The 15,043-nt window shown below is 40.6% G+C and overlaps 2 protein-coding genes across 2 annotated transcripts; both read left to right on the forward strand.

The window, feature by feature from the left end:
- Window positions 1-154: 154 nt before the first annotated feature.
- LOC137599323 (nuclear cap-binding protein subunit 2-like) lies at window positions 155-2,823 on the forward strand. Its single transcript, XM_068320177.1, has 5 exons — window positions 155-308; window positions 832-918; window positions 1,114-1,208; window positions 1,354-1,492; window positions 2,243-2,823. The coding sequence occupies exons 1-5, from the start codon at window positions 234-236 to the stop codon at window positions 2,339-2,341; spliced, it is 495 nt and encodes a 164-aa protein (XP_068176278.1). The 5' UTR covers window positions 155-233; the 3' UTR covers window positions 2,342-2,823.
- Window positions 2,824-3,997: 1,174 nt separating this feature from the next.
- On the forward strand, window positions 3,998-8,282 carry LOC137598864 (nuclear cap-binding protein subunit 2-like). The gene is made up of 5 exons (XM_068319384.1): window positions 3,998-4,999; window positions 5,539-5,625; window positions 5,832-5,926; window positions 6,090-6,228; window positions 6,919-8,282. Exons 1-5 carry the CDS (start codon window positions 4,925-4,927, stop codon window positions 7,015-7,017), a joined length of 495 nt encoding a protein of 164 aa, XP_068175485.1. The 5' UTR covers window positions 3,998-4,924; the 3' UTR covers window positions 7,018-8,282.
- The last annotated feature ends 6,761 nt before the right edge of the window (window positions 8,283-15,043 follow it).

A 15,043-nucleotide genomic window follows, 5' to 3' on the forward strand; every position in this document is an offset into this window, starting at 1 on the left:
TATTATGGGTATAAAAATACATTAGTAGCAGGCAATGATTGTTGTTCGAAATGATTGTTGAAATGGTTCATTGTGGATTCATTGAAATGTCCAATATTTCATTGAGCACGAAAAAAATCACGCTCTAACTTACCCGGAAGCGGAAGTCTTTAGGGGACGTACACAAACCGGAAGTACATTACTTTCAGTAACACCACAGTGGATAGTCGTTGCTCGTCTCTATTTTCTTCATAATGGCTGCTAAATTAAACGCGTTAAGTAGTGATTCATATATTGATATGAGTCGTTACAGAGACCAGCATTTTGTGGTAAGTGGGAATGTATTCTAAGCGAAGTAAGTTGAAATGTAACAACAACTAACAAGTTAGTTGTTAGCTAACAAGTTTGTTGTTGTTAGCTAGCAACAACCATCTGTGAACAACAGAGGCCTGTTCTAACGAGAATTAATTGATAACGAGAGTTATTCGAGTCGCACTCAGTGCGTTTTGGTATTTTCGATGGGACGCAGGGTCTTTATAAAGACAGCAGCAATCTTTAAGCCGCCGAACCGAGACAAATGGTAGAAACATGGACATTGTAAACATTACAGCAAACACAAAGAGAGCCAGAGAAGACAACTGCCAAAATAACTGATTGATGAAGTCGCAGTCAGCAATGAAGTTGTGTTTACTGAGTTGAACTTCCTTTAGAATGTAACTGGAATACCCTAGATTTGATAAACAGAGGGTTTAGGTCACACGATGTATGATTGATCGTTTACCACGTGATTAAGTCCTCTCAGATGCTTTTTTGACTTGGCAAAGACATGCAATGTCCACGTTTTTCTTACAGGGTGAGCTCAGTGCTCAAGAGAAACTTCTGCAACAGAGCCACACTTTGTATGTTGGGAATCTCTCCTTCTACACCACTGAGGAACAGGTGGGATGCACATGTTTAATCCACTCATCGTGAATATAAAAATACTTCCATCAGTTTCCTTCAAAATGTAATGCATCACATTTAGTCTGATCTTCATATTGGAACTATGAAAGGTGTTCATGGGTTGCAAACATTTACAGGTCTTGACTGTGATCTCATTTTAGTTGTGTTTGTATGTGTTTTTTTCGTAAATAGGTACATGAGCTATTTTCTAAAAGTGGAGATATTAAGCGCATCATCATTGGTCTGGATAAAATCAAGAAGACTGCCTGTGGATTTTGTTTTGTGGAGTATCCTTTTACATGTGACAAATTTTAAGAATTGTTTCATTAGCAAGGAATTCTTTTATCAGTCACCAATGTGGTGGACACACCTGATAAGCTCAAGTTTTACCATCATAAAATGAGGGGCAGACCTTAACCCATGTTGTACCAGATACTACACGCGTACAGATGCAGAAAATGCCATGCGCTTCATTAATGGCACACGGCTGGACGACCGAATGATCAGAACAGATTGGGACGCTGGTTTCATCGAGGGACGGCAGTATGGCCGTGGCTTCTTTGGAGGACAGGTGAGGATTCTGATCATTTCTTTGTATTGGCTGAAAGTTACTTTTGTTTACCAGCAATTTTTTTCCTGATTGGAAAATAACACAGGCATCTCTCAGAAGCTAAGACGATGTACAAAAAAAAAATTTTTTACATCTGAGCAAAAAGTAGCATGTCCAGAATCTGTGTGGTCAGTGCTAATCATATTCCAACAACCATTTTTAACACCCGTTTGGCTCCTCAAAAGAACTCCCGAAAGAACTACTCAGCAGATTGAACAAGGTGAAGTAGCTCTGCTAATGACTGCCATTAGTATACAAAGGCTCAGTGAAACTCACATTTCAATGACCCCCTCTGATACCCCCTGGCATCCCTATCAACCATTGCTGAGGAGCCAGATGGGTCCCGACAATGGTCGTTGGAATATGAATAGCACTGACCACAGGGTTAATTAAGAAGTAAAAGACCACAACCAGAACTGAAGAAGCCTCTTTGATGAGAGGTGATACCTCTTCAAGAAAGTTTCCTAAAGTCCAGTGGTTTGATTTAAACAGCTTTGGACTTCATTGGTATTGCTACTCTTTCATCTTCAGCAATGAGTACCAACTCTTTCAGGTTGGAGGGTCTCCTTATAACTTGGACTCTAGCTGGGCCATTGCAAAACCTTTTTATCTGCTAACTATTTCTTCTCCACTTGCTGTGTTTTGAGATGGAAAGGTTTCTGCATTTTATTAACATCTTTGCAAATGGTTGTGTTTTTATTCCATCTGTAGGTAAGAGATGAGTACAGACGGGACTACGACCCAGCCAGAGGCGGCTACGGTAAATTGGCTCAGCAGACCCGAACTCAAGAAGGACAAAATACTTTTTAGAATCGACCCTGCTTCACAACAGACTATGAACTACACCGCACCCCTGCCTTCAGGCCTGGACCAGATTCATTCTCCAGCAGTGCCTCAACACCTGACGTGAAAGAACACGACAGCAGCTCTGCTGGATCATCAGAAATGAGGCTGATTTTGATTTTTATTGTACGTGTTTTGCTCTCTGTCTTACATGGACATGTAGTGAACTTAACTACAGGCTTTGATATCATGTAATAACACATGAGTTTCCATGTGAAGTAAATTATGGTTCCCATTCCCCTTCAGATGTCCTCGAATGAATCTTGGTCAAGTTCTGTATTCATTTTTTTAAAAATTTGTTTGACATTTTACTAAAGATTTTATTCAAAATCACAATGTCTGGTTTTGTAATCGCAGGTGTTTTCTGTTATTAGTAGAACTGTGACTTTCAAAGGTGGTAAAATTTTGCACATTTTCTTCCTGAGTATTTTTTGTAGAACAAATAAAGAAACAGCATAAATATGACCCTGATTGACAGATTTTAAGCTTACGATCCTTACCTTCAAGGTATGATCTGCTCTTTCCAGGAAAGTAGGAAAGTATCAGAGGAAAGTATCTGGCTGTGTGCCTACTTTTGCATGCTGGGCGAGAAGCGTGTAGCAGGTTTCCAGAGCTAATTACTAAAAATGGCTGCCTGCTGCTATGAAAAATAATGCTGATTAGAGTGAGCCAAGGTATTATGGTTCATGGCTCCAGTTGTGAGGAGATTCACATTACACACATTAGAGGTTATCAGATGGAGGTTGTAATTGATCCTTGGAGGAGAGATGCTTGTCTTTAAAATAGAGCTGCTCAGCATTAAATGAAGACCTTTTTTTTAGAACTGATGTTTTTTTAAACTGGCCTCTGAATACACTCTGGGTACATTTTAGAATTTTTTTCTTTCCTGGAGATCACATGGGAAGGTTCATGTGTATACACACTCACATTTCAACTAAAATGTGTCAGTTTCTCAAATTTGTGTCCTCAAGACTTCAATTGACAAAGTATAAAAACATCTCTTTAAGTATCAGAATATTTAATGTAAAGTTTGAGTATCAATATTCCTGTAGCATAAAGCGACAAATCTGTTTCTTCCCCATACTACCATTGTCATGGGGAAGGCCGATGACTTGGCCATTTTGTAGATGTCCAGGGATTCCTTTCACAAGGAGGGTATGCCACAGCAGATCACTGCCTAAAAGGGCAATACCAAAAGTAATTAAAACGTACGGACTGCTGCTTATTTTTCCACTGCCAATTACGTGCTATGGCTAGTAAACGTGAGGTATTGTCATGGCACAATGCGAATATAAATAATATTCATTAAAATGTTTCTCTCATGTGGCTTAAGAGAATAAAATTGCAGTTCGGATCATCATGACAATTAAAAAGTCCTTAATTGCCATAAAGGTATAGTATATGGTTGTTTCATGGTGATGGATGTAATAACGTTTTATTTGAGGCAATTTTTTTTTCATGTTTTAAGGAAACTATTGTTTCAACATTTCAATTATCATGAAACAAAATCACGAGAACACATGTACAGGGACCGTTACTCGATAGTCGTTTGAAAACAAGAGTTTATGATAGACCCGGAGCTCTTTAAGGGACGGACAAATGAACCGGAACAATAATATCAGAAATGGAACAGTCGTCCGTCCGTCAGTGTTTTCATCACAATAACTGCTAAACAAGACGCTTTGAACAGTGAATCAGATGTTAATGTTGGTCATTATAGACAACAACATTTATTGTACGTTGGAAAATATTCCTAAGGGGCTGACAAGTTTTTTTTTTGGCAATGAATTGAAACACAGCTAAGAGTTAGCTAAGAGTAGTTTGTTTGGCCGCGGTGCACTGGCGTCGTGCCCGGAGTGTCCCCCGCCTCACGCCCTATGCCGCCGAGATAGGCTCCGGCTCCCCGCTGCGGCGGATATAGCGGTGGTAATCTGAAGATGACTGACTGATAGTTTGTTTGGCCTGCTCTACTGAAGATGAAGACTCAAGTCCAACAGCTGATTCGAATTAATTGAACAAATCAGGCGTGGGATAATCCTGGTCATAAAGTTAAATTTTATGTCCTTCAAGATATTTTCAAGATGTAGTCAGCTAGTTGTGATGTTTTCGCACGATTGATTAAGCATCCTGAAAGAGCAAACATAGATGTAATCGAACCATTGTTCAGCAATTAAATCAAAATACTGTATAATGGATCGTGTGGCGTTAGAGACGGCGCCACGATGCATTCACATGTTGAAACTACGTTGACCAGCAGTGTAGTTGGCGTCTTTAGTTTGGTTTCCTCATTTTCACGATGAAATACGAAGACGTGTTGCAAAAAACACCATGTCTATGCTTATGTCCCGTAGCCTCAGTTTTATTATTCTATTTTAGGTGCATGGTTCTGAAACATTTTTAAGCATTTCATTTACGCATCACGAAAAATCGATATCATGATGTTCTGCCAGACCCGGAGGTCTTTGAAGGACGGACACGTACCGGAAATACAATTACGTTTACGAACGCCAATGACAGATTAGTTGCTCGGCTGGCCGTGTTTTCTTCACAATGGCTGCTAAATTAAATGCATTGAATAGTGATTCTTATATTGATATTAGTCGTTACAGAGACCAACGTTTTGTGGTAAGTGGGAAAATATTCAAACGGAAATTAATTGAAATACAACTAACAGCTTGTTGTTAGCTGTTAGCCAAACAACAAACTGATGTTAGCTAACAACAATAAGAACAACGAGGTTCGTCCTAATGAGAATGAAACGACCCAAGTTAGACACCTGCCTGGAATTAAACTGACAAATTAGGCTCTTACGGTTTAATTCTAAGTCCGGTAAATTCAAGAGGTACTCGACGAGATTGATATTTTTGAGGGTACACAGTGTCTGAAAGACACTAGCGATCTTAACGCCACTGAACCAAGTGTACAGAAGGAAACGCACATTTTTAAACACACAATTACAACAACCACAAAGAGATCCAGAGGAGGAGATATGCAAAAAAATTCTGATTTAACACACAGTTAGCAATTTAAATATAATAAACCATTTGGTGGCAGAGATGTTACTATTTTATTTATTTAATAAGGATATATTTAACAGCTTTAAGATGCTTTTTTTTGACTTGGTAAAGTGACAAGGAGATGGAATATCCATGTTTTTCTTACAGGGTCAGCTCAGTGCTCAAGAGAAGCTTCTGCAACAGAGCCACACTTTGTATGTTGGAAATCTCTCCTTTTACACCACTGAGGAACAGGTGGGATGCACATGTTTAATCCATTCGTCTTTCTTATAATATCTGTTAAATCCTTTTATCAGCTATTTCCAAAATGTAATGCATCACTTTTGGTTTGATCTTCATATTGAAACTAGAAAAAGTGTTCTGGGCTGCAAGCATTTACAGGTCCTGACTGCAGTCTCAGTCTCATTTTTCTGATTTTTTTTTTTTTTTTTTGTAAATAGGTGCATGAGCTGTTTTCTAAAAGTGGAGACATTAAGCGCATAATCATCGGTCTGGATAAAATCAAGAAGACTGCCTGCGGATTCTGTTTCGTGGAGTATCCTTTTACATGTGACCAAAATTTATTTAAAAAAATATTGTTTTAAATAGTGAGCACTTCTTTATCAATCACCAATCTGGTGATGAAAACACATTTGATGATAAGCTCAACTTTTACCATCCATAACAAGAGGGGGAGACCTTAACCACTGCTGTACCAGATACTACACACGAGCAGGTGCAGAAAATGCCATGCGCTTCATTAACGGCACACGGCTGGACGACCGAATGATCAGAACAGATTGGGATGCTGGTTTTGTGGAGGGACGGCAGTATGGCCGTGGCTTTTCTGGAGGACAGGTCAGGATACTTCTTTTCTGTGCAGTAATTGTCCCACTCTGGGTGCAAGCTGTTATTTATATTTACAAGTTTATATATATATATATATATAAAAAATTAAATATACTATTAGATATATAATAGATCTGTAGATCCCAGATGGCGCTGTAGCTTTAAGATACATAAATGCACGGTACACAATTATTAGCTTCTTAACCACTTCTTGCCTCAAACGTCCTCTGGCTGGTGGGTTGTGCTGCTCAGATTTCCTCCTGGTTTTGTTTGTCCCTCACACCGAAAAAGTTTAGACTGTTCTGCAGGCAAATCTTTAAAGCACAGTGTGCTATGTATGGCATTTGAAAAATGGCTTTCAGAAAAAATCAATACCGTATATCATGACATTTTAATACATCAACATGATATTTAGAAAGTGATATAGCTCCCAAAAATAAATTATGCATGATTAACCGTGGCCTTTGTGGAGACAGCACTGCTATAGCATGGCATTTGAGAAATGAAAGTGCATATTGTATCGTTAACAAACACAACATACATAATCATGTCCAAATGTGTTGTTGTGGCTCAGAGTGAGCCATCCAGAAATGTATAAATATTGAAACAAATACTGGATGAAGATCTTTTTATTGTGGGATGGAAAAGTTTTTGTTTTTAAATATCTGTGCCATATGGTTGTTTGTGTTCCGTGTGTAGATGAGAGATGAGTACAGGCGGGACTACGACCCAGCCAGAGGCGGCTATGGTAAATTGGCTCTGCAGACCCGAACCCAAGAAGGACAAAACACTTTTTAGAGTGGACCCTGCTTCACAACAGACTATGAACTACACCAACTACACTGCACCCTCATCCTCAGGCCTAGACCAGATTCATTCTCCAGCAGCGCTTCAACGCATGATGTGAAAGAACTTGACAGCAGTTCTGCTGGATCACCAGATATGAGGCTGATTTTTTTAAAAATTGTAGGCGTTTTGCTCTCTGTCCTACATGGATATGCAGTAAATGTCTCTACAGGCTTTGAATTCATGTAATAATTGGATTGACGTCAATACATTTTTGGTGAGTTTCCATGTGGGGTAAAATATTTGTTTTCATTCCTGTCCAGATGTCATGAAACTGAGTTTTTGTTTTTTTAAATAAAGTTGACATTTTATGTTAAAAAAAAAATGACAAAGTCAGATTGGGTAAATCCAGGTTTTGTCTTTTATTAGTAAAACACTGATTTTTAAGGGTAAAATATTTTCTTCCTAGGTTTTTTGTGTGTTGAGCAAATAAAGCAACAAAGAGCATAAATTTGCACTGACAGATTTTAAGTTTACTATCCTTACCTTTAAGGTCTGATCTTCTCTTTCCAAGTCTCAGCATGAAATTTCTGGCTGTGTTTGCCTACTTTTGCATGCTGGGCGAGAAGTGTGTCGCAGGTTTCCAGAGCTAATTACTGAAACCAGCTGCCTGCTGCTACAAAAAATAATGCTGATTAGAGTGAGCCAAAAACCTAAGGTCGAAAGCTCTTGAGATAGGAACTACAGCTTAGGGTGATGGGAGTTTATCATTACACAAGTCTCCTTTTATATTGCAGGCAGTCTTTTCATGTAATGTTAATGTAATATTGATTAAAGGGGCTTTAAAGGTAAAGTTGAACACTAAATCAATTGCAATCTTGAGTATTATTGATCCTGACATGTCTCCCCTGGTTGTACTTAGAGATATCTGTTAGGATTCTGGTTTGATGAGTTGAGAAAGCTCCAAATCTTTTTCTCCTCCCTTATTAAAGGATAATTTTCCAGCAGGACTTTTCCCACTAACTGACTTCTATAAAAATTAAATTACTGCAGACCTAGTAGCAGGAATTCACATCCAAACCAGCAGCTAATGTTTCTCCCAGAAGAATAACGGATAAACACATCAGAGGTTATCAGCTTCACGTTGTTCAAATATATTCATTCGGCATTATGTCAACGAAAGCTTCACCGGGATTTGAGGACCTCTAGCGGCCGAAACTTGAATGGCAGCCCGGCCCGCAATACTTAAAACGGACTCGCTGCATTACAGACATCACAGAAAATAAGGACAATTTGTTTTAGGTTACTTCTTCCAAATTTTCAGGCTTCTATGACTAAATTTTGACATTGGATCTATGTCACAAAGCTTGTTTATACTTTGATTTCCTATTTGCAGGTGATTTGACATTATGCAGATCAAAATACTGCTTCTGTAAAAGCTTTAGGTGTCCGGATGACCTGTGCCTTTTCTCTGCAGCCAAGCGATTACCCTGTTCTCAGAATAAAATTGGTAATTATTTTCCTTGGCAGCACTCCTCATTCCACTCGTATTAGAGAACGTGCCATCTGGTTCCATCTTATACTGACCTGGAGTACTGCACCACAAAGCAGTTCAAGTTGGCTTGGCTTCAACCTGCTGGGTTTTTGCTTCATATCTTCACCACTAATTCATCCAATCAGCTGCTGCATCTTCCGTTTCATGACGTCCCGTTAAGAAGATTCTAAAAATGAACACAAGATGGCAGAAGAGAAAGTTCCTTGCTATCATAATTAATGAGATGTGGTGATGCAACCAAGGTCTTTGACTTTCCAAGTGTTCTCCAAGTTCACACCATGAGGAAGAAAAGCCTCAAGTTCAAGTCTGGGCTCATCAGAACCATTAACGCTGAAGGAGGTCACCCTGGATATTAACTGCAGACACAGATGATTGAAAGGGATTACATTCCTTCAAAAGAAAATCCCACACATTCTGCTTTAACGTCCTTAACAATTTGGAACTTTGTCCTCCATATTTCAAAATGATTTCATCCTGCCCTCTAGACCGTAAGGAGTTCACCCCACGATCCATAAAGCTTTTAACATCCACCTGAACTGTTTTTGTCAGTTTGTCTGAACCTAGAGATTTATCTGTTTCCACACGTCAGCGGCAGAACAAGTGAAGCAACACTGGCTGTTTTCAATCGGGGTTCAGAAAGACGAGGTCAAGGGGGGTCGAGTGGAAATTAAACAGAAGCGAGACCAGATTAAGACGCTATGCTAAGAGTGAAAAGACAAAATCCAACATCTCTCATTTTGTCTTGTTCAGGGACTCCTCACTAAGGCAGCCAATTACTGCCTGGATCCTGATGGTTATGTAATAATTCAGTAATATAACACTCTAAATTTGTGCAGTCACAATCTTATTATTCATTCTAAAGGTTAAATAAAGGTCATATCTTCTGCATTTGGATTAAAAAAAACACGACCGGCCTGCGGGAAGCCTTGACTCCTCCGTTTTAAAGTGTTCTTTAACTCAGAGAGGAAACGATCATGTGATTGATGAGTCACTCTTAAACCAAGTCAGCTATTAAATGAATTAAAGTTTGAATACAGTAGCCCTTGGAGAACATAAAGCAGGTGAGACGCGCTGAAGAGAGATGGCATCCCATCGTCCCTCATCCGGAACTGTGGAAATGACTTCCATCGGAGGAAAGCAGATAAAGATCTGAACGCTTGTGTTGAATCAGAACCATGCAGTAAATAAAGATGATCAGGCAATTAGGAAACATCAGATAATCACAATATGAGAGGCTAATTAAAATGATAAGATATTTACTGAGCGCCACATGATCTTTATTTACTAGCTCACTAAACCTCAGTTTGGATTTTCTATCACATCATTTTAACTTTCTAAAGATTTTTTTCCATGTGGTTAACCTTGAACTATATTGATGCCAGATTTACCAATGACGCAGCAGGAAACAGAAATACAATTACCTGCATTACCCACAATGCAACGTGGCCCCTTTCAGATTAGTAGATGATTCGTGCTGCGTTCACCATACTGTTAAACTTCGTAAATGGCAGCAATTCGGAGTTAAATGAGCTTTACTTGTACAATCTGCCCCGATCAATTTGTTAACCATCAGAGGTAATTTCTAGTCTGTATGAGCAATCATGTGAAGGCAATTGTGTCTCCAAATAAAATGTGTAAAGTCTGAGATCATTAACTGGTAATTTGACAAAATAATCTTGACTCGACATCTACTTATGAGGTTTTTGTTTTTTTCTCTCCAGAGCCTGGAAGTGCATCTGAAACTTCAAATGTAAAGCATTTAAAACTTTTAGAAGTTTGGAGCAAGTGGTGAGAATGACAGGGTAATTTAACATCTTACGGCGGTTACACCAGCTCTCCTGGCATCCATGAGAAAAACATCTACAGGCAGAGCGTTACCTCTGCTAGAGAGTTGACTACTCTTCATTAACACTTGCCAGAGAGTGTAAATCACAAATGCAGAATAATTATACATAAGCAATTAAAAAAAAACAGGTTGTCATGTGGACATCAGCTCCAACTTTCCACCGTCTGTTGTTTGGTTCTGGCTGAGAAGCCCTGTCTCTCACAGCCGCTGGGCCGGTGATGCTGGCGGGTCGTTACGGCTCATGGACCTCTTGGCGGGAAGCGCCGGCCTAATATCACGCTCCACAAAGTTCTCAACACCCTGCAGCCTCTCGTGTGTCGCCTCCTCCTCGGCGCTCAAACCGCTCAGAGATACGCGTGTTCCTCATGTTCACACACTAAAGATCGGTGTCGCCGGCATGAAACTTTCATCAGACTGATATTTGAATTCTCGTACACCTCACCAGTTAAAAGTCTAGATTTTGCCGTCGGGTTTAAAGCCTCAAAATGTCTGCGCAGGTGTTTTTCCTTTTGTTTTTCTTGTCTCATCACTTTCTAGTTTTCTCCTTCTCTTATATTTTTCTGCCGGCCCATCATCCCTCTGGGACCCCCCCCCCTCTTTCTCCTGGCTGTCAGAGCCTCACGCCTCATCCTCATATTTGGATCTGGATCAGCATCCCCCAGGAGACTGAGGCTCTCCTCTTCTCCATCTCATCATACCTGTCCCTCCCTGTGTGTGTTTCATCTCTTCCTGCGCCACCTCCACGCTTCACAGGGAGTACTATCGTTCATGTCGAACCTGTGTGTTGGAACCCGAAGCTGCATCGGCATCTTTCTGGATCCAGTCTCTTCACATGTCCTGCATTCACACATGGATGTAGATTGGCAGGTGATGCTGGCTTGAAACTCTCGACAGCCCAGGTAAGACAAAAGAGTCCAGCAAAGATGGCAGAATAAAATACACAATACGTTACAGCTGTGATGTCATAAAGTCACGATGAAGAGCCGGAGGGAAAGTTTTCCTTTTACCAGTCAATCCATGTCCTGGTCCTCTAAAGGTAACCAAAAGAATAAAATTGTGGTTGAAAGTGGCCATTTATGTTTGCATCCTGCTTTCTTTTCATATATATTTGAACATTTTTCAGAGACCTCATGGATATGGATGAGATGGATGAGATGGTTGAAACAGTTCAATACCACTGTGATGTTTGGGGAGGGAGCTCAGCTGCAATTTAAGAACTGCACAAGAAATTGCACAACGAAGAAGAAAAAAAGCAAAAGAAAGTCTCCATCCTGAAGTTTTGATGCACCTATCGGTCTCACAGATCACCGCTGAATGCAGGTGGTTGAAAATGCTTGACTCTTTAATGCCCTCTTGTGCATCCGGGCTGACATAAATAATGCATGAAAGGATGTGGAGGTTGAGGAACACTCGTTTGAAACAAATCTAATTTCCTCCATTTAGCCTTTAGAAGCTGGATGGAACTCAGAGTTCAACCTCTGATCTTATGTGTCAAAAGGAGCCATAAGTACCTGGGACTGCAGCTAGACAGCAGACTGGACTGGTCACTCAACTCGAACTGTGTGTACAAGAAGGGGCAGAGCAGGATGTACTTCCTGAGGAGGCTGGACTCCTTCAACATCTGTCCTAAGCTCCTTCTCATGTTCTATCAGTCCGTAGTCTCCAGTGTGCTGTCATACGCCATTGTGTGTTGGGGTGGGGGGGCCAGGAAGAGAGATATGGACCGTCTGAACAGACTCATCCGCAGAGCGGGCTCAGTGGTCGGGCTGAGCCTGGACTCTGTGGATACGCTTCTGGAGAGCAGGACCATGTCTAAAGTTAAGGCTATCATGAACAACACCAGGCACCCCCTACACACCGCCTTCTCCCAGCAGAGAATCACCTTCAGCGGCAGACTGCTGTCACACAGCGCCTCCACAGAGAGGCTGAGGTCCTCCTTCGTGCCCCGTGCCATCAGGGGGTACAATGACTCTCTCAGGAGGAGCGGGGGGGAGGTGGCGAGGTCAGCACCCGGTTGAATGGACTTAATTTAATTTTATACTGTTTGTATTTTAATTTTATACTGTTTATATTTTAATTTAATACTGTCAGTCAGTCATCTTCAGATTACCACTGCTATATCCGCCGCAGCGGGTCACGGGGAGCCGGAGCCTTTCTCGGCGGCATAGGGCGTGAGGTGGGGGACACTCCAGGGTAATTTAATACTGTTATATTTTAAATGTTATACTGTTTATATTTTAATTTTACACTGTTTATATTTTAGTTATAGTTTAGTATATGTATAAGTCCTGTTAGTGCTGCATGTGTCTGTTAGTGTATGTCTTGTGGTATGTCCTGTGATGTCAGTGTTTCTTTTTCTCCTGGTGTTTAATCCAGTATTTATCCGTGATGTAATGGCTGAGCAGTGGATATATACAATTTCCTCCGGGATAAATAAAGTATCGATCTATCCATCTATCTGAGTGGGACCCCTGGATGCACCCCTTTGGGAATCTTTCTGACACATCCTACTGGGAGGACAGGCCAGGGTAGAGTCACAAGTCACTGGAAGTCACCTCAGGGGCCTCCCAGAAGCTGCTGGACAGAGGAATATTTGGAATACCCTTCTTGGCTAGGATGGAAATGGATGCACAGACACTACTGATACAGAGAACTGAATAAAACATGTTCATTGATGTTCCCACTGCAGACACACCTGGTCTAGGGGTCTTTGGATGGGCTACCTCGGGTGCAATCTATGTACCCAACCTGTCACGCCTGGGCTGCTATTGCTCGAGCTGCAAAGTGCTCGGCCTCCTCAGCACCCATGTTATCGCTAATTGAACACAGTTATAATTACAGGAGATTTATTTTTCGCTCTGTTTCAATTTAGTACAATCCATTAGCAGGCCTCCGTTCGATCCGCTTCCTTCCTCCCAGTGGTGCTCACGACGTTCTGTGGAAACCAAACACTCAGAGTAGCACGCCAATCCACAGATAAACACTGCTTTATGACCCTCTCTCTTACCCTCACAGATGAGTAAAGGCAAACCATCCATCACTTAAGAATAGAGAGATCGCCACAGTAGAGAGGAAGAAGAGAAACCCTTTAGTGGAATGAGAGGATAAAACTAAGAGGTTCAGAAAGGGAGGCAGAGCGGTCCTGGAGAGAGATTTCAGCCTTTTTTCAACATGCCGGGGTCCTTATTGTCCCCCCACCTCTCCAGGTTATTCAGCAATGTTCAGGCCTGGGCTGCATGCGTCCTGCAGAACCCATAGGTTCATGTCAAAACTCCTTCTCAGGATGTGAGAACTAAATCTATCCTCTCTCGAACCCTTCATGGCTTTTCTGTCAGCCTGTGCCTCTGTCTTTTATTAAATGCATTTATTAAACTTTATATCTGCAAAACACTTGACATCACTCACATCTTTAGCAAAAATACGAAAATATGGAGGCCAGAAGCAGGGGAAACAGCTACTTGGCAAATCATAATGGTAACTTTTTACTCTAAAAAAATTAAAAATCCTTCTTTCTGAACATCAACATGCTGATATTTTCACTTTAAGCAGTTTTGACATTAGCATTTAGCACACAAGGTGATTCAAACTTAATCTTCTATGTTGTTTCTTCTACCTTTTTGCACCCAGGCTTACATCAGAACCAGCATTCGACTTTTCTTTTGTGAATCCATGTCCTTTCTCACATTACCCTTTAGAATAATCAACCTTCGGACTATCTATTTCCTTTAGCTTATGGTAGCTCCTGTTTTCCCTCCATTTGTAGTCACTGTCAATATATTAATTTACTGTCCAACAATCCTTTCACTGCCTGAAAACGGTTCCACTGGAGAAAAAAACGACTGTGAAGGTGTTTAGACGCCTGCATACCTTCTAAATGCTAAATGAAGTAGAGTATGGCTGATGTGAAACACTAATGGCAGCATTTAAATCATATACGTATGTGTTCAATGTAGAATGTCTGTAGTGCTATTAATCATGTTTCAAGAAGAACCGTCTCCTGAGCGTAAAAATGAGTCTCTGATTCATTTATTTCATGCAATGTTTTAATTAATTTGGCAAAATTATATGGAATTTCTTGATGAGCAATATTAATGCATAAAAAAAGATGCTTAAAAGCAGGATTAAACATTCCCTGGGAGTGAAACTCAAAAGCCCATGATCAATAAGACACCAGAGAGGGTTTACTATCGCTGTGTTTAAACGGATGTTATCCCTCTCTAGAGTTATCACTGTGTCATGAATCAAACACTTAAATACGTCATTAATACCATCCTAATGAAAGCAATACTTCTATCTGTAGGAATCCCTATACAGCCAAATCCCTAATACCAGCTCCATTAACCAGCTCTGGAGGGGAGAAAGGGAAGGATTCGGGCTTAAGTGCCAGGCTTATGCACACAACTCACTTCACATCGAGCCAAGAGCTGCATAGTCATTACTTTCTATTTGATGTTTTATGCAAGTAGCAGTTTTAATTTCTTTTCTGTATCAGACAATTAGTGTTTGTGATGTGGGGATTTGGGCTCCAAGGACAGCAGCTGAAGAGGAGAAAGCCTTAGAAGCAGTTCCTAACCACACAAAAATACACATGAAGGGGATTCAGTCAAGTTCGTCCATAATAGAGAGGAAGCATGCAG

Source organism: Antennarius striatus, chromosome 7, assembly GCF_040054535.1.
Source record: "Antennarius striatus isolate MH-2024 chromosome 7, ASM4005453v1, whole genome shotgun sequence".
Taxonomy (NCBI): domain Eukaryota; kingdom Metazoa; phylum Chordata; class Actinopteri; order Lophiiformes; family Antennariidae; genus Antennarius; species Antennarius striatus.